Raw genomic sequence first — 20,858 nt, 5'->3', positions numbered from 1 at the left:
TAGCTCCTATGATGCTATGAGAATTAAAGACCTCGCATGTGATCTATGTGAGGTGATGGGAACTGTCATATGTGCCTGATTGATAATGCTTTACTAAGGGCACTTATAATTCCATCTTAAAATATCGTTTGTCGATTTGATCCCCATTTGATAGTCATGACATGTTCTCTGGAGCATTTGACTTTTCAACTTGTAAATGTGGATGCTTAGATTTAATCTATACCATTAATTACATTTCAATAGGGTCTTTTGCCACTTTTGAACATGTTTTTCCACCATTGCTAGATATTTTAGCTCTTCTTCTGCATCGGATTCGAATGCTCTTCCTTGTAACCTATTTCCATGATCTACATCATATCCTCTAGCCTTGATCTCAATGGTCTCTACTAATTTTTTCTCTAAATATAAGTCTAATCTACTTTTTGAAAGCATCTTTTCTTCACCATGAATACTTGATCAAAGCATTAGGTTTTTAGAACAACTTCCCTCTCATCTAGGAAATGCATAGACTTACCCTCCCTTTCCTAATCACCTAATATAAATGAATGCATTAAATATTTCTTTTGAATGTCCACCTAGGTGCACACAGAGGGATACATGAGAAGAGAAGTTCCTTAAGAGCAATATAGACATAGACATGGCATCACATTGACTCAACACTAATCCTAGAAGTTTAAAAAATAGGGAAACTAAAATCATGGAAACAAATCTCTATGGTTGGATTTTCATGGCCTCCTAAGGAATGCTAATTAGTAGGGTCCTTTGAATTATTATAGGGTTTCAAGACTAGAGAAGAAGTTTTGTTATTTTTCCTAACAAGCCCTAGGTCAAGTACCTGAGAGGATTTGACCTTTTAGACTTGTTGTTTGGAGTATGACAGGAGTTAGAGAGCTATTGGAGGGCTAAGAATTTGGGAACAAGTTAAAATAAAATTGTTAGTCATTCTTGATCATTGGGTGTGTTTTCATGAACCCATTTCCTCTATGTTGCTTTGTAAACCAAGCCTAACTTAATCAATTAGGTTTGCATTGTCTAGTGAAGGAAAGGGAGTGTTGGAGTGGAACTAGAACTTGGTGCTTTGGGATTTGCTACAAATCTAAAAAGGGTATCCAAAACCATGATTTTTTTTTGGTCTTGTTTGGGACTTTGAGAAGTTAGATCCTAAAAACCTATTAAGGAGTGCTAATAGGAGCTCATAGGGTTACTAGGTGAAATTGGGGTTTGAGACATTATGCAAGTGTGGGAATCAAACTATTGGTGTAGTTTATGTTGTCTAAGTGCCCTAAGTCCATTCCATACCTTAGAACCCTTGGGAAAAACCTTCATGTTTTTTTTCTAGTATTGACCTAGTTGTGAGAAATAGGTCCTAAAACCATAAATTGGGTGAACTTGGTTCTTTGTCCTTGGATTCTTGGTGAAGTTGGATGTCTTGTTTCTTTGACCAATTGGAGGGTTGAGACTTGCTGAAACCTTGTGAGAAGGATGGAGATTTGGTAGTTTTTTGGTTGGCTGAAAGAGTGGGAAAGTCCATTTGAAGCTACCAAGTTGTGCACTCTACATCAGAAAAGGTGAGAGAGATTAGTGTAGGTGTCGATAATACAACCCTGTAGCACCTGACATTGCATCCATACCTCACACAAGCTCTGAGATACACCCCGTCAAAGTTCTCTACCCTGTGGAATTTAGTGACTCTCAGGGCCTCAAGTATATAAATGTTACATCAAATATTTTTATAATTATATTCAATCTAATGAACCAACTGGATCTACTCTACATTTTAATGTCTCAAGTATTGCCTTGTGGTCTAACTCGTGAACCTTCCAAAGAGTCTTCTTATGTGGTTTTCCTCCATATTTTATCAAGTGGACATTTGATGTGACAACAAGGTTTGAATAATGAAGAATCTTCCTCTCTATTTTCCAATCCTCAAATAACCACAAGTTAGGGTTCTTCATAGAATATCATCTAATCCATGTACTGGTTACAACCACTGCACCTATATGGCACTTTAAACCTTCACTATATGTAACTGAGTGATCCAAAAAAAATTTCACCTGTACACAATGATACAAATAATAGTTTGTCCCTTCTTCATTGTCTTCAGGTGCAATAACAGCAAAAACATGGCCCGTAGTGATAAATGTACATAGGGTAAGTGAACAAAGTTGTGGTGCGACAAGGGGATTATAAGTGGCCACATTTTTTCTGAAATCAACAATTTCTAAACTTTGACAAGAATTTGAAGATAGTTACGCTCACAATTTAAGATATAACAAAAACAAAAGTAGTAGTCCTTTGAATCTAGTTTCTAAACTACTATTTTTTTTTCAAAATAGTTTAGTTTTAGGTCCTCAAAAAAGGGGGCCATAGAAAGTGGTATTGTTTATTTAGAAAAAACATAACATAGTGCCAAGTATGGCCCCCCTAAAATTCTAACTTTTTTTTAAAAATTATTTAATCACTCTGGTCAAAAGTTACCTAACACTGTGTAGTTTATCCCAAATTTTTTTGGGTAATTTTAAAATGTGTATTTTTCAATGAATTTTTTAATTGGACATGTCCCAAAAAATAAAATATATGTGTGCTCCCCCTAGAAATGATTGAAAACTAATCTAAAGTCAAAACTTCTTTTGTTCAAAGTGTGTAGAATGGAGTCTAGTTTCTAAAAAACTAAGTTGTTGCAAAATTTGATGAACAAGAAAAAATCTATAGCCCAATTAGTACGTTTTTGAAGAAAAATGGACATACATTCAAAAGAAATTATAGTTGAAAGGATTTAAATAGTTCCAATAAAAAATAAATTATATGGTTATATAGCTAACACAGAGATCTATAATGTCATGTAACCTAATTTTATCGATGCTCAACCACAAGGAAACTTGAAGGAGAGCACACAAGAAAAATCAATCATTTTTTGTATGTTTGCAACAAAACACATCTCAAAATAGTTTAGAGACTCCAAACCTTTGGGTTGGATCCCCAATGCAAAACCAAGCCTTTAAATAGCTTTAAATAGCGTGTGCACACTATTTAAAGTATTTTTCAATTTAGGCTTTAATAGCACGTATGTGATTTAGTGTGCATGCACTCTTAAAGCCTAAATTTGAATAGAGAGGGAAGGAGAGAGGGAGATAGGGTAGAGAATGAGAGAGATTAGAGGATGGGGAAAGAGTAGGAGGTGGGATAGGGAGAGAGGGAGGGAGAAATAGAGAGAGAGAGAGAGAGAGAGAGAGAGAGAGAGAGAGAGAGAGTAGGGGATCAGAGAAGGTGGGATAGGGAGAGGGGGAGGGAGGGATGGAGAGAGAGAGAGAGAGAGAGAGAGAGAGAGAGAGAGAGAGAGAGAGTAGGGTGATGGGAGAGAGAGTAGGGGTGAGAGAGAGAGAGTAGGGGATGGGAGGGAGAGAGAGAGAGAGAGAGAGAGAGAGAGAGAGTAGGGGATGGGAGAGAAGAGAGAGAGGGATGGGAGTGTGTGTGAGAGAGAGAGTAGGGGTGGTAGTGAGAGAGACTAGGGGATGGGAGAGAGAGAGAGAGAGTTATTATGTGTGTGTGAGAGAGAGAGAGTATGGGGTGGGAGAAATAGAGCGAGAGTACAGGATGGGAGAGAGAGAGAGAGAGAGTAGGCGGTGGGAGAGGGGGTGTGAGAGGGAGTGCGAGAGAGAAAGAGAGTAGGGGGTGTGAGAGAGAGATAAGAATGGGAGTGTGTGTGAGAGAGAGATAGTAGGGGATGGGAGAGAGAGAGTGTGTGAGAGAGAGGGAGAGAGTAGGGGGTGGAAAATAGAGAGAGATAATATTGTATGCCAAAAATAGTAGGGGGTTCTGCAATTTTGTATGTTGCGGAAAATATAGCAACCATCCCAATAACTAATGGAATATCTAGTCTGCTATGAACAACATATTGCATTTTATCAATCATTGATCTATATTGTGCCTGGTTTGCATGAGTAGAATTATCATTCTTAGATAATTTGTGTTTAGCAACCATAGCTGTACCTATTCATTTGGAGTCTTCCATCCCAAAAGTTTTAGTATCTCATTTATATATTTGGACTAAGTAATGGAGATACCTTGCTTCATTTGATATACTTGTAAATCAACAAAGAATTTGATCTCACCAAACATTGACATTTCAAATTCCTTCTTCATTTCATCAAAAAACATTTTGTTTAATGCTTCCTTTCCTCCAAATACAAACTTCCTACGGAAAATCATAAGATGGAAGTAAAGAGAATATTGAGATATCTAAAAGGAACATAAGACTATGGATTGTATTACAAGAAGAAGGATAAGTTTGAACTAAAGGTATTTACAAATTTTGATTGAGTAGGAAATGTTGATGAAAAGAAGAGCACAAGTGGTGGTATATTCTTTCTAGGAAAGAGACTAGTTTCATGGTTAAGCAAGAAGAAGAACTGCATTTCCCAATCAATAGTTGAAGTTGAGTATGTGGCAACAATAGTAAATTTTTCAAATATCATTTGGATCAAACAATTGTTGAAAGGTATGAAGGAAGAGATTTCTGATCTAGTGGTTGTCCATTATGATAACACAAGTTCTATTAATATCTCAAAGAACCCTATTATGTATACAAAAACAAAATACATTGTTATCATGTATCATTACTTGAGAGAGCTCGTTCAATACAAAATAATGAAATTGGAATATGTGAACACAAAGGAGAAAATTGTTGACATATTCACTAAAGCTTTACCTAAGGATGCTTATGAATATCTTAGAGGTAAACTAGAGGTTATTCGCCTAGACAAAGCTACTTAAGCTATAGAGAAGCATTGCATCAATTGTGTTTATTAGACTTTCTTACACATTGATGCAGATAGATCTACTTTAGGAGTTGCCTAAGGTAGTAGTGAAGAAGAAGAACTGCATAAAAAATCAATCATATGAAGGTGAGAGATGAAGAATTCAGACCTAACATACAAATATCTACATAATCAAGATGTATGAAGAAAATGAAGCAAAGAGATAGTGCCTTTGGCATTGTTGTCAAAGAGGGAGAGATTTCATAAGATTGCACAAAATACTAAAGGGGGAGATTAAAATCCTAGAGGGAGAAATTGCAATATGGGAGAGATTATCTTCAAAGAGGGAGATCATTCAAGAAAGAGAAATTGATTACTTAGAGGGAGTTTAGAATGAAACTAAGGATATTATAAAAAGATTTGATACATTGAGAGTGTTACTCGAAGTCTATACATTTCTGGATTGCATGGTAACCTGAATTATTTCTGCAATTATTTTGTTGAGATGTTGAGGTGTTTCAATCAATGCCAAAGAGGGGGATTGTTGGAAACTACAATTGAAACAATTTTTGTGTTGTCATTGATGTCAAATATAGATGATTTTCTATCTGATCAAAATGTCATATCTATTTGATTGATGAAGAGGATTTTAGAAGTTGTTCATAACAAAAGCATCTAGAGGAAACATTGAGTTATGAAGAAGAAACTGCAAATGGGCATTTGATTAGTTAGACTTTGACAAGACAAAGTGATTATTTAAATCATGTTGATAGAGGAGAAGACATTAAAGTTCAAGTATTGATAGTGTAAGCAGAGATAGGTCACTTATGTAAGCTTGAATGAGTTATAGAGTAAAAGACCAAGGAATGTTGATGTATATGTTAAGTGATGCTAGTGACAACCAAGCCATAGTATGTGCCGAGAAAATTCACTATTGACTGAGCATCAGTATTGACTGAGTGATAGTGTTGATGTCGAGCAAGAATTTCTCTAGCGATCGAGCAACTCAGTGATGACCGAGTGTCAAAACTTAGTGTTGGCTGAGGAACAACATTTTAATTGTTTATGAGAAATCATAATTTCTAGCCAACTAAGATGATTTCTTAGGATATGGAAAATATGTTGAAGATAAGGATCAATGATTTAGATCATTTAATTCTAGGAGAGGATTAGATAAATGACCTAAGAGATAAATTCAAGGAGAATTTTCTAGAAAATAAGAGAGAAATGGAATGGCGATTAGATACATTGTATCTGATGGATCGAATCATGAACCCTAAGATCTACGGTGTTGATTAAGTGGAAAAATATCAAAACTACCTATTTAAAGAGGTACAGAGGAAAACTTACAATAAGATGTTGAGTGTGTATTGTGTATGTACATGTGAAGGAGTTTCAGACAGTTGGAGATGTTACTGATGTTGTTGAGTGGAAAAATCTAAGCAAAAGGTTTAATTGAGAAGAAGTGAAGAGTGATTGCTTGAAGGATTTCCAAGTGAATCTGATATTGAAGATGACAATGGATGTTAGATAGTGAATTAGTGTTGGGAACTGAACAGAGATCTGAACATGTAAAGAGAGTTGTACTAAACAGATCAAACCTATTGTTACTTTCTAACCATTGTGAGCAATATTTGAATAGTCATAAGGGCCTAACAGTCTATGTAAGTCTTTTAACCGGGTGACATTATAATGGAATGTTCTAAAGTCCTCTAAAAAGGTCACCCCTAATAGGGTGATTAAATCCCTTAACAAGGTCACATTTAATAGTGTGTATTGTAACCTTTAATTGGGTTGGCTCCTAACAGAGCTCACTTCAAAAGAGTGAAAATTGGTGACATGTTGCTGATGGTTTTTTCCAAATTGCATTTCCACATAAAATCATTGTGTCAAACGTTTTTGAATGTTATTATTATGATTTATTCATTTAAGTTTACATTATGCAAGTCTGTTATTTATCGAACAGTGGATAGCTAGTTAATGTTGTAAATAGTTTACAATAGAGGTCGAGCAATAGAATGAAAACATCTAAAATTGTTTAAGTGTGTGTTCGTTCAATTGGTACATCTAAACCTTGGATAACTAATTCACCCCCTCCCCCTCTTAGTTATTCTAAATATTCTAACACAAGACATAGGAAAGATATTCTTGTTGTTGAACCAGAAGATAAATCATCTTCTAAAGAAATAGCAGAGACTTCTTGTGAAGGCTCTGAGGTGCATCGATTCATTTTACTCAACTTTATCTTTGATTTTTATCATGTAGAAAAATTCAATGATGGGTTTGTGTGTGTATGTCAAGAATAGGAGGAAGAAGAGTCTAAAATTAAGCCAAGGGTGCATCACCATGAGAAACAAGAAAACCTATGGCAATATTCTTCTCGAATGGCCAAACAAATTATTGGAGCTCTTGTCAAGATGAAAGAAAAATTGATGCTTGACATTAATAGATAATTTAGTATAGATATTGAAACAATGAAATATATTGATAAGCACTCTAGTGAATGTATGGATATAATTCTAGAGGTTCCCCAATTTTCAGCCTCTCTCTCTCTCAATTTGAAACAAGAGAGATAATTTATTTTTCATGGCATTATATTAGTTGGATGTGTCATCTTCATCAAAAGTATTCCATGAAAGTCTAGTAGTTGTAGGTGTCATCTTCATCACAAGTTTTCCATGGCAGTCTTGTAGTTGCTATTGTCATCTTCATCACAAGTTTTCCATGATAGTCTAGTAGTTGCAGGTGTCATCTTCATCACAATTTTTCCATGAGAAACTAGTAGTTGGAGATTGCATCTTCATCACAATTTTTCCAAGACAATCTAGTAGTTGAAGGTGTCATCTTCATCACAAGTTTTCTATGACATTCCACTAGTTGCAAGTGCCAGCTTCATCACAAGTTTTCCATGAAAATCTAGTATTTGCAAGTGTCATCTTCATCACAAGTTTTCCATGATAGACTAGTAGTTGGAGGTTTCATCTTCATCACAAGTTTTCCATGAGAGTATAGTAGTTGTAGTTTTTATCTTCATCACAAGTTTTCTATGACAGTCTAATAGTTACAAGTTTCAGCTTCATCACAAGTTTTCAATGGCACCCTAGTAGTTGTAGGTGCCATCTTCCCAAGAAAAATATTTGATATGATCTTACATGCATCTAAAATCAAATTCCTACACATTTATGGTCTATGTGTGTCCAAAAGATTATTTTTTTGTTCAAGAAGAATGTGTGTTTAATAAATTAAATTTTGCATCATGATCTTTAGTTGTTGTAGCAACATTAGAAGCCATCTTCAACACAATATGATCACTAGAAAAGTTTGTACGTCACCTCTACGATGGGATGTTTTCTTTCTTGTTTTATAAAGTTGGGTGATCCTTAGAATCCATATTGCATATATTACCATAGGTATTGGGTATCATGAGTTAAATGCAACCAAGGTGAATGTTAAATAGGACTTTCCAATCTCAAGAATCATCATAAGATCTCTTAAGATATTGTTTCTTATGTGCATGTGCATTGAAGACCTTCTATCATTACTTGAGCTACTAGTAGATGGTGAGTATTCATCATCATCATTTGACATCTAGGCTCACATGAATATCACATGTTAAATGTAACCAAGGCGAATGTTAACTATGTCTCCCCAGTCTCAAAAATCTCAGGAATCATCAAAGTATATCAATGTATGAGACTCTTGGAGCTCAAAAACTATCACAAGCAGTAGATAAAAAGGAGGTGTTTGTTTCAAGTGTCATCTATTTGCACATGCTTCTAGTAGGAGAAGGTATGTATATGATTATCCTTGGATATCTTGCCTATCCATCATTCAAATTATTATTGATAGATAGAAGGCATCAAATTGTTAAAGGTCTTTTGGAGTCTATAGATTGTGAAGCCAATAAACCCTTCACAAGTATGCATACTCTGAAAATAATAATTGAAGATGATAAGATGAAGGACATTACAATGGCTGTACATTCCCATGTATGTTGGGAAAAAGACATCAAGAGGATTTTGATACTAAAAACTAATCCACACAACCAAAAGGAAAAGATGTTCTTGGAAATTGAATTTTCTGAGGTAGTTTTAAGAGGTCTATTATCAAAACATCCAACTCCTTTTGTAGGTTTATGTGAGATGTTAAAGGTTAGGTGTGTCATAGGATTTGATACTGATGCAATCAATTATATGCTCCAGCATAAGAACCTCCATTTTTTTTAAGAAGATGAGAGTTTCCTTTCAGGATATTTCCCAATTGAAGAGTCCCTTGGGTAATATCAACCAAAAAGAAATCAGATATCAAGAAGGAAAAGGTCTAGGATGTCAGCTGGGCAAGCTAGGGCACCACATAGTTATAAGAAATTAGCTCAGCCAGCTACATCACCACATAATTTTAAGACATAAGCTAGGAAATATACGTTAGCATGGTAGTTTTCACTAGATTTTGTGGATAGATGGGACAATAGATTGCAAAGTTTTAGGGAAGGATTTGAAAACATGAAAGAAGGCTCACCCAGTTCTTTGAAGATTGATCTGGTAAGCATGTTATTCCCTTTAGAATCATTGGATAAAGAACAACCAGAAAACAATTCAAGCCTTCATCTTATGAGGATGATGGGAGATGCATGCCTTAGTGCCAATGAAAACTGTCAAATGGTGTCATTCAAACTTGAAAATTTACTGTGTGGTGAAGTTTTAAAATTGGAGATCTAATACTATTTTTCTACTAGATCTAGATTTCAACTCTTTTGTGGATCTATAGGCTCAATCATATGCCTAAAGGATTAGTCAAGAGAAAATTGTGATAGTATATCAATTGATTACAAAATATTTAGTTGAGGAGAAACTATTGCAGTGATCAAGAAGAAAACTAGCTATGGAGAATGTGATTATGAATTCTATTAAGAATGAAACTATTAGCCAATTACTCAGGATTAAGAGAAAATCCCACCTGGTTAATGGAAAAGAGTGGGAAGAGCTTCTTGGACCCATGATAGAATTTACTGATAATGACTTCAAGAGCTAGAAAGGGGAAAGCGGCAAAGGAAAGAAGTAAGATGTGCATGTGAGCCTATGTAAGATGATGATGATGATGATGATGATGATGAATATTCACCATCTACAAGTAGCTCAAGTAGTGACTGAAGGTCTTAAGTGCACATGCACTCAAAAACAAAATTTTCAGATAGAGAAGTGACAAGTGTTGTGCAATTATCCATAGAGCAATGTGAACTCTCTCTCTCTCTCTCTCTCTCTCTCTCTCTCTCTCTCTCTCTCTCTCTCACACACACACACACACACTTCTTCCTTGTATCTCCTTCACTCCCCCCCTCCTCTATATATCTCACTCTCATTGTTTATGGTTCTTCATAACCCAATGGAATTATAGAGAACTAGAAGCATTGCTTCTAGTTCTTAATAACATGAATGCATTTTGTTAAGCATAGTGCGATCATGTTTATAACGTGGTCGTATTATTTTGAAGTTCAAATTTTTTTTTTAAATATTCCTAGCTTGATAACAAGCCAAGACCCATTTTGAAATTTGATCAAAAGTGCACTTTATGTGATCGTGTTATGTGCACTTTTAACCTTTTTTTCATGGTGTCCACTTTTTTGCACACCATTTTGGTGCATATGCCCAACATAACCTTACAAATCTGAGATTTTTTTTTTATCTTCACCCTTGGAACATGCTCACATCCACCAACTTGACATGGTTACCTTATTGCATATAGACTTGTGTCATGTCTCTTAACCCTTCCTTCATCAGAACTTGATGGTATACCTACAAATAAATATTTACATCTTGTCTCTTGAAATATCTTTCTCATTATCTCCATTGCACACTTGAACCTCCCCCATTGTCCTTGCCAAGCATCCACTTTCACTTCATTCTCTATCTTCACACTCACTTTTAAGTCCTCTATCCTTAGAACACTTATAGAATCCATTTTTGAAACCTCTATTGTATTAGTCTATGACTTCCTACCAACCTCTCTTTTCCTCGTTGGACATATCATTGTCCCATCCATACTTTCATGACACTTCTCCAACTCACTTGGAGTCTTCTCAAACACTATCTTAGGCCTTCTCTTGGCCTTTATTTGTCAACTTCACATCCTTATTACCTTCCAACACTTATACCTTCTCCCAACTCTCCATTTTGTCATCTTCACCTCTTAGGGTGACTATAACCTTTCTTTGTACCTTATCTTCCATCTCTTAACTTTGACTTATCACTCTTTTGTATTTGGAACTCTACCTCAAGGACCTTTGTCTTATCTTCATCTTCACTCTTCAACCTTGCATAATTTATTACACTTGTTGCATCAACATTTTCTTTTCTTGTAGTTGATGCACCTTCTCTATTTTTGTCTTACACATGCTTTAGAAACTACTTGCCTGTCATGATCACCCTTTCCATCCTATCTTGCCCCTTGTCATCCTCCTACAATGGTGTTGCAAAAAAAATTTCCCCATCTTTCTTAATTTGAATTGTTATTTAGTTCCCATCATGCAGAGCATATCTCTCAAATTACCATGACCTTTCTAGAATTAAGTGGTGAAAATTCATTGGGAAAACATCATAAAGAATGTTATCTTTATATGCACCAATCTAAAACTTAACTAAAGTTTATTTTTTCACCAATCTAGCACTAATCACTCTTCAACCAAGATACTCTGTATGGCGTTTCATGTAAAATTATTTCCAAATTCAACTTATAAGTCATTTCACTTGAAACCAAGTTATCCATAGAACATGAATATATTACCAAATTCAATACCCTTTTTTGCATTTACATCTTGTCCTGAATACTTCCTTCCTTTGTGTCACCTCCTTCATTTTAGCATCTCTCTTTGGATTCTTTGACTTCTTTTGCCATGTTATCTTATGGATGCATTATGACTCTTCAACATCCAAACTTCAACCAATCGCCTTCAAGGATTTACTTCCTCACTCTGATACCAATTTGATGCAGAGGAATCAGAGGCATTTTCCACATTTAGACAATTCACTTTCAATTAGCTAAAAGGATGAAACACATGGAGAAACACAAAGACTAGACAACAAGGCAACAAGAGGCTAATCCATTAAGGCTACAAAGGGAATAACACAAAAATACCCTTCCATAGCATAAGATCACGAATCTTAGCTTGGTTCCAACATCAAGGGACTCCAAACATCTAACAAAAACAATTGTAACATACCCAAAACAACTTTCAATTATACTTCCTTCGATATGCTCATTTAGGCCTACTAGCCCTTCCTAGGAAGTTTTTAAGCAATAGCTTTTTGGGTACTGGGTTTTGGCACAAACTGAGAGTTGTTTTGGAGCAAATAGGTTAATGTTTTCTAATTTTCCAAATTTTAAGTGTCAATTAGCACCCACTTGAAATATCCACCCAACTTCTCAAACAGTAACTTGGAAACAGTATAAACAACCTCAACCCACCATATTAACCATCTTTGGGCACCCACACACTTGGGCTTATTACAAACTTCAATATTTCTCAAAACTGCCATAGGTTTGGAAATTTTTCATACGAAAATCAGCACTAGGGCCTCCATTTTCTCCCATCAAACATGATCATCTTGCTCTGGAACCACATAAATCTTCAAAAGAGCATCATAATCTAACATTCCTCACAATTGTAGCCTTTTCCCATGGTTTAATTCAAAGCTATTCAAGTTTTAAACTTACAAATTTCTCTAAGTGGGGGTTTCAAAATAGTTTTTATAAAAATGGTCATAAGATGCTCAAATCTAAACAAACACTGATGAGACCAAGTGTAATGGAATGTAATTCATTTATCTATCCAACCATGCAATTTTAGTACCACCATAAGGTTGTACATGCTCGTACAATTTTTTGCAACCATACTGTTATAGGAAAATCTTAGAAGTCGCAATCATTAGAACAGGCATAGGGGAGAAGACCTAGTACTTGAACGGGTTCCAATGGTTGTTATAGAAATTGTTTACTTGATGCCTACACTTACTTGTCCTTTTTTTTTGACAACATTGCACCAATACTTGTGACTTTAAAGTTGTTGATACAATGATTATTACCAAAAATTGAATGAAAATGTACCCTTTGTTCTGAAAAGTATCCAGTGATGTGATGCCACATCAGCTGTGCAAGTATGGGTACCCTTTTCGCACGACCAATGGTCTCACTTTTTATTTGGGTTGTTTTGGACAACTTGGCAAAAAATATGCTGATGTGGCATCATAATTGATCATGTGGATTTGAAACCTTAGTTATAAGTAGACGACTCGCCAAATAAACTATTGTAGAAAATTGATAGTGATTTGAAATTTCTACATAAAATTTTGATAAGCGCAAAATTAGGATGTTCAAGTAGTAGGTCCTCTCCCCTAACTCCTTGAAATCTACATAAAATTTAATGATATGAAGAAAAAATGAAAGATATTTCAATATATTGTAATATGATTTTATCCCCAATCATTGCCCCAGCATTATCTATCCATAAACGCCTGTGACAAGAAAAGTAACATGACTGTTATACGTACATATTGATTGGAAAACAGAGGTTTTTATTGCTTCTCCCCACCCCCCCCAACTCCTCCTCGACGATACAAATATTATTCAAGGTTTCCCAATCAATTGTAACCATTCTTAACAAATTTTCAAATTCATAACTCTTTATGACACTTTATGCTAAGATAATGTCTAAAGTTGCTTGTCAACGGGCAACTTTGACAGCATTTTGTACTCACCCGCTAGATCACCCCTACTGACCTAAGAATGACTCGAAGACACTTAAAATCGTCAGTAAAGACCTTACTACATTAAAATAAGATTAAAAAACACCAGAATCCTATCACTAGACCTCACTTGACCACATTTGCATAAAATGAACTTGGTGCCCTGCACCACTATCCCCGTACCATTTTCATTCTCATCGAGCATTTTGAGCTCCCTTGACAAGTTGAAATCATGATAACGGATCAGATCGTTATTCAAAAGACATATCTTTGCAACAAAGGAGCTTTGGTTTGTGTTTATTTGCATGCTTTTTATACTTCTAGCTTTTATAATGTCTAATTGAATGTTAAGATTTTTTGTGCTGTTTTCAATTGATTTTTTTCTTATTTTCAGTCTATTTAAGAATACACAACTCACTTCACGCAAATTAAAACCCTAAAATATCATTCATATTTTAATGTAAATGAAACTATAAGTAAAAAGAACAAATGCTTTGTCTTCAAATAAATTAGATTAGAAAATATATGCACACATGCACTTTTATAAAGTATATGCAAATCGTGATTCTTCTGATTAGTTAAACAAGGAAAACATAGGCTTGCTACATTAAAATCCTTATCTAAATTTCATAAAACATTCCAACTTGAAGAAGAGTAGACGGTGAGATGTTCAGGATGTCTAAAAACGATCTACTGTTGTTCTCCAGAAATCTATACATATAATCCATCACCATTCTCTCAATCCACGTGCTTTTCACGCTCACTGTCAATGAGGTTTTTCCAATTACAAACACCGTCGTACAATTTCCAGCTATATCAATCACGTCCAAATCATGAGTACAAATTTCTTTTGAACTTGAATTCTTAAAATTACCCATAGTTCCTTGAGATCCTAAAGAACGGGTGTGGAATCTCAAACTTCTAATGATACCATTAATAAATTCTTCTCCTTCCATGCACAATTCATCACCAAAACCATACTGCACCAAGCATGTATAAATCCCTGTTGGCCCTAGTATTCTCCCAACAAAACGCTCTTCAAGAGGAATAGTACTCACAGGGAGAAGCTTTATTGTTACCATTATTACAACTCGATGAAGAGAATTTACAGTTTTAATATAATGGAGAAAGATTGGAGGTAGGTCATCTGTATGACTTGTATAAAAGAAGCAAATTCCTTGAGGACGGTGGATTCTTGCCAGGAATGCACTCAGAGTATCTACGCTCATCTTGTTTTCCAATTCATATTTATGCTTCTTCTGCCTTCCATGGTACCACGAAATCATGATGACCAACAAAAAAGATGAAATCCGAAAAGGAACCCAACCTCCTTTTGATACCTTGTCCATGGCTGCTACCATGAAAACTCCTTCAACGAATCCAAATACCAATAAAAAGGCAAGAACCAATAGGAAATGTATGTTCCAGATTACAATCATAACCAGGGCCACTAGAAAGGTGGTCATAAGCATTACCCATATCACAACAACTCCTGCAAGCCAAAAAAACACTAGTTAGATCATTGCAATTATAATCCAATTATTTTTAGCCTTAATGGATCATGATTTAGCTGTTTTCTGGATTAAAAGATGTACAACATTTTTGCATCAATTTTTTTATCACGTTTCAAAATTATTAATTTTTATACAATTTCTCATAATTTAAAATATTGATGCAAAATTTCTAGACACAATTTAATTCAGAAACATCTATATCTTAATACCATAATTTGTAAAAAACTCTAATCATTGATTAATGGAACATTTTCTCATTTAAAAAATTGAAGCATAGTTTGGAGTTGTTAAAAGCATAATCTAGTGCATGAGGAAGAACAGTTGAAGATTTAGGCATTACCATATGCATTCCCAATTTTCTCTTGGCTTCTGAAGCCTAGGAGAATAGCTAAACACACAACCATGAGAGAGTAATTGACAACTGGGCTGTAAATTTGCCCCTCTTGAACTTTAGATGTATGGACTATTTTAACGGGTGGGAAGCAACCCAATGAAACTGACTGCCTTATGATTGAAAATGTTGCTGTTATCATTCCTTGACTGGTAGCTATGGATGCCAAAGTTGAAACCACGAACATTGGCCAAAAAAGAGCTTTTGGAGTTGATTTATAAAATGCGTCGTTTATGTCTTCTGGATGCTTTATCAGGTAAGCTGCTTGTCCAGCATAAGTTATGACTAAAGCAGGGTATACAGCCGCAGTGAAACCAAGCTGCAAAATAAAGTGGACTGCTCATAACTGTAAGGATAAAAGTGTCATTACCATCTTGAATCATTAATGTCACAAGAGACAATAAACCTGAATCGATATCTTATCGAAATGGCCCAAGTCAGCAAACATAGCTTCAAGCCCTGTTTAAAACAGAGAAAACAGTCAATTTGACTTATAATATCTTGATCTGTATCAATAAATTTTCACGTCATCATTTTGTTTTCGTGTGTTTTTGTATGAGAACGTTAAATATAAAAAAAATTGCAGTGTTGTACCTGTTAAGGATAAGAAAACAGCTCCAAACATTTCCCATCCTAATCTTTGGCTCTTCCCAAAGAAATGAAATAGGTAAAAAGGTGATAATCCCTTGAGTACGTTGGGATAATATACAAATATGTTATATGCACCGATTATGCCAGTTAGAAGAAACCAGGCAACCATTATAGGTGAGAACATAAACCCCACTTTACTTGTACCAAACTTTTGCATCAGGAATAACATGATCAAAATCAGAGTTGATATGAATACAACAAAATCTGTGAAAGAGAAAAAATCAGCCAAGTATCAGAAATTCAAGCTCTCAAAGGCAATTATTTCCACTAACTTGGCCTCTTGTGTAGTTCAATCAACTTGCCAAACTGTAGTTATTGCTAACCTGTGCTCATTTGAGGGTTCCTTGATTGGATTCCTTGAATGGCTGAAAGAACTGTAAAGCAATAAATAGCTTTAAGTCAGTCTTGATTTAAATAGCTTCAACAGTTAATTGTGTGTTGATGATTAAAAATGGAAATATTTGTAAGGATTTTCATCACAAATTGTGTATGCAGAGATCAGATTGTATCCTTGATGTATTTATTAATTAATTTCAAAATCAGAATACAACCATTTTCAATTAACTGAAAAATATGATTGAGATGCATTATAACCCCTGCATTAAAAAAGCATCAATTTACTAAATCAAAGATTAGATAAGCTCAGCCGAATGGAATGGACAATTGGATAAATTTCACATATGAATAAATATGATGGATCAGACACTCAAAGCATGAGAGGATGCTAGGATTCAAGATAATGTGAACAAACCAGGGCTGGAGTAGTCTTATATGCTGACTCGTTGTCTGAAATTGTCTAGGCCAAAACAAAATGTGAATGAATCCTAATCGAGTAACATTAAAATTCTCAAATCTGCAGTGGATGATCAGAATGTCAATATAAGCCAGATAGAAGATAACATTCAATTCTCTTTAGAACTAAAAGTCTTTATTTAGGATAAATCTTCAGATATTTTCAATCTGTGGCACATACTGAATTTACGTATTTGGTTGTTCCAACTAGGAGTACGTCCACAGAAATTAAAAATATTTAGTGGATGAATGGAATACATGAACCTTCCAAGACTATTATCTATTGCTGAAATTTAAAGAGGATAGCCATGAAAATCCTCTTTCTATGTTGGAGAAAGGAAGGCTGTCATTCTAACCAGTTCCCAGACATTACAACAAAGAAAAAGAACATTCCTATAGTAGATGAAGGATGCGTAATGAAAATCTATGCAAGATTGAAGAGATAGATGTGGACATTAAATAAGAGATGCAGTTTTATGGAAGGTTCTAGTATCTGTTATTTAGGGGGTTTTAAGAGAGAAAATTCTTTCAGGATGCATTGAATTTTTTTCTTCAGAATAGATGCACCTAATCTTTATATGTTGATTTTTATTCAGTCTTTGTAGGGTGAGGCTGAATGTCTTTTTTTATTATTTTAAGAGAATTGTTTTGTCAAATTTTACGTATCTATGATTTTTTTTAGCATTTAATTATTGTTCAAAAAATTCAACTAAAATATTTAATACAAGCTGTTTAGAAAACCCCCTGCATAAGCTTTGTGGAGGCTAAGGATAAAGATGGGGAGTGGTCTCGGACTATTGTGAATGACTGTGTTTGGGAGGCAGCTAACAAACTTGCTATGAAATTCGACAATCAGGACATTGTAGAGTATCGAGTTCATGAATTGAGGGGCATGATTCTCTCTATAGAAGAGAAACAGTAAAAATTGTCGGCTTTGGCCAATGCTAAATCTACTCAAAATCAGGTGAACAAAAAACTTGAACTAATTGTCACTTTCAACAAGGACATGGTGGAAAAGATGGGAGCTTGCTGTATACCCCTCAACACGAGCTGGAGTGTAGGAAAGCGAAAAAGAGAGAGGCAGCTACTCTGCATCAGTGAGTTTGCAAGAGTTTTCAACTTTTCTGAGATGGCGAAAGATGGCCCCTCTACTTCGGCCGCAATTCAATATTAGTGCAGAAAGAGCTCATTTTTGGAAACTCTGAATGAGCTAAATAAAAAATAACTGCATCCATTTAGTTTTCTGTATCTTTTCAGTTTCTGTTCTTGGTTTTTGTTTGTCTCTTGCTGGTTCTTTTGGGGGTCTTTCGTTTGCCTTAGTTTTCTGGTTGAACTCATTTGTTCTGAATTTCTTTTAAGCTGCTTTTGGACTATAGAATCCACTGGAGGCGGTTAAATCATGTCACAAATTCCACAAGAGACATTGGCATGCTGCCAACAATCCCTTAGTATCACCCGTCGCAAGCCCGCGTCACTCACGGTGGAGACTCAAACCTATTGTGAAGCTCTGATACCACTTGTTACAAGTGTGGTTGTTGCTGCTCCAAAAGACCACCCTGTCAATACTCGATACTACAACTTGACATATAGAATCCACCTAAAGCAGTTAAACCATGTCACAAATTTCACGAGGGACACTAATGCACTGCCTACATTGCATAAGTTTCTAAATCATCTTAGATCAATGTTTTTTCTTATGAGATTTTCTGATTCAAAAAATAGTTCATTAAACAGATCTATGAAATCCTTTCTTGACTTTTTAATAAATCTAAGAAGACTAGAAAATGAAGAAATGTTTTCCAAACTATAATGGTTCCAATCCAACATACCATAAATGATAAGATCTTTTAGGAAGATCTAATAGAGAAAAGTTGTGCTTTTTACAAAATTGAGATGAACAGACAGGAAATCAGAAATAGAATGTCTTTACTTGAACTTCAAAAACAAGTTTCTTTACAAGAGAGCTTTTAAATTCTTGATGATAGAAATTATCTATTCAACAAGCAGAATGTACTTTTGATCTTATTATTTAACTAACTAAAAATAAAAAATAATACTATTTGAATTTTCAATAGTAAGTGTATTTTAATTACCATTATGTCTGCTGCCTTATATTCAAAACTAACAACCTCAGTTTTACTATCTAAAACTTTAGCAGCTTCTTCACCCACCCTATCATAAAAATAGAAGTACAAATGAAGTGAACTTTAAGGCTATCAGCAATATAATTTTCAAGGCTATCAGTAAATGTAATGTAACCTGAAATGGCAGGATTGAGGACACCATCACCAATAACCATGGATGTACCGACCATTACAAAGATTATTAGAAATTTCTGAACAGTCCTATTTTTCTCCAGCAGATTCCTGGCAAACCGTTGAACACTTCCCTTGGGCTGATGAGCTAATTGATACTCATCTAACTGATGACTGCTACTTGCCTGGCTGAGATTTAGGTGCCTACATAAAAGACTATAGACTGCAAATGTACCACCTGATTAAACAGCAAAACATATGTCATGTAATTTGCATCTCTCCCAATAGAACTATGACCATGATTCAAGTCACAAGTGCATATTAATTTGCTTCAGCTAATAAATGAAAGATTTCAATTTATACCTTCACCATTATCATCTGCTTGCAGTGCAATAAATGCATATTTGATGAGTCCAATCAATGTAAGCCCCCAGAATATGAGACTAAAGATTCCCAGAATGTCATCTTCATTTGGGTGTGTGATATTTGTGGGCGAAAACACATAAAGAGATGAAGTTCCTAAGTCCCCATAGACCACCCCCAATGTTTGGTAAGCCATTAGTATAGTCTGCCATCTACTAAAGCTCTGGCTCTTCTTCATCAATTTCTCCTCAAGAGTGCTCTCCATCTTAACAACGTTTGCAATGTCCCTTAACAACTTGTACTATATATAACACACATCAAAGCTTGTACTCACAATAATCTTATCCCAAGATATTCCGTACTCTTGAATCCCATTCAAGAAAGTATTTATTGTAGTGGAATTTACTCAGTCAGAATAGTTAAATGTTTCAATGGTGCTCGGACTATTTAGATGTGGTTTGCGCTCTGGGTTAACATTGAATGTGGACTATATGAATGATATGTTGGGCATTCTAATGGTTTTAAGGAATAATCTCGTGCTTGTGACAACTTCCTTAAACCTTATGAATCTCGACGTTTATATAATTTTTGACTCTGAGGCTTTTTTGGGGAATAATCTCACTTTAAGGCTACCTTGAAGAGTTATCTGATTCGAGAATTTTAAAATTGCATATCCAATCAAGGAAACAGTGTACGTGTCCCTTAAGTTTGCCACTAGATACTTGCTATTTATGGATTGCTTTGAGTGGATGAGTAGTAGTGAATTGTACTCCTATGCATGACCCCCACCATGTGACACAGAAAAACGTCTGCCAGTTTCGCAGCTTTTTGGCTTGGGATCTTATACACGACAAGCTGCAAAGCAAATTGATTCCATGAGTGAAAGTACCGACCCTACCTTCAAATCTGTCTCTCCTAAACTTTGGATGGAATGAATGATTGTTTGTTAGTCTTCGCCTATATATAGGCCACAATTAACGTTGCCATCTCAATTATTAGCATTACTTCGCAAGTTTCCTGTTCGAAAATGGTGACGGCTGTTTTAAACTATAGTTTGTAAAGATATGTATATCAAATTTAACTTTTTCTTACTTTCTGATTGGCTTCTCCAATTTCAATAGGGATTTAATTGGTCTAATAAGTGTAAATATTTTCCACAACAAGCGAAATATTGCTTACAGCGTGTCTCTGCATACAGTGCAAGGTCATGGGTTGCATCAAGCAAATCAGTTAAACATATAACTGTGAAAAGTTTAAAAATAACCGTCACTTACCTTTTCCCATTTTCATTGGTGAAAGTATTTTTGTTTGAGAGGCCTCTAAATGTTTTCAGGGTTTTACCTTTCTCTTGTATGCTAAGAGAATTGGTGGTAGGCAGTTACTCTGCTCTCTAGATG

At 35.1% G+C, this 20,858-nt stretch overlaps 1 protein-coding gene across 1 annotated transcript; it reads right to left on the bottom strand.

The window, feature by feature from the left end:
• Nucleotides 1-14,044: 14,044 nt before the first annotated feature.
• On the bottom strand, nucleotides 14,045-20,402 carry LOC149544460 (potassium transporter 26-like). Its single transcript, XM_089796406.1, has 7 exons — nucleotides 19,462-20,402; nucleotides 19,103-19,336; nucleotides 16,375-16,425; nucleotides 15,995-16,255; nucleotides 15,807-15,859; nucleotides 15,350-15,719; nucleotides 14,045-14,987 (listed from the first exon to the last, which is right to left on the bottom strand). Exons 1-7 carry the CDS (start codon nucleotides 19,724-19,726, stop codon nucleotides 14,116-14,118), a joined length of 2,106 nt encoding a protein of 701 aa, XP_089652532.1. The 5' UTR covers nucleotides 19,727-20,402; the 3' UTR covers nucleotides 14,045-14,115.
• Between the last annotated feature and the right edge of the window lie 456 nt (nucleotides 20,403-20,858).

The sequence above is a fragment of the Cupressus sempervirens genome, chromosome 8 (assembly GCF_028749045.1).
Source record: "Cupressus sempervirens isolate cs-2001-9-10 chromosome 8, ASM2874904v1, whole genome shotgun sequence".
Classification (NCBI taxonomy): domain Eukaryota; kingdom Viridiplantae; phylum Streptophyta; class Pinopsida; order Cupressales; family Cupressaceae; genus Cupressus; species Cupressus sempervirens.
This window is presented reverse-complemented; position numbering and strand designations above follow the sequence as displayed.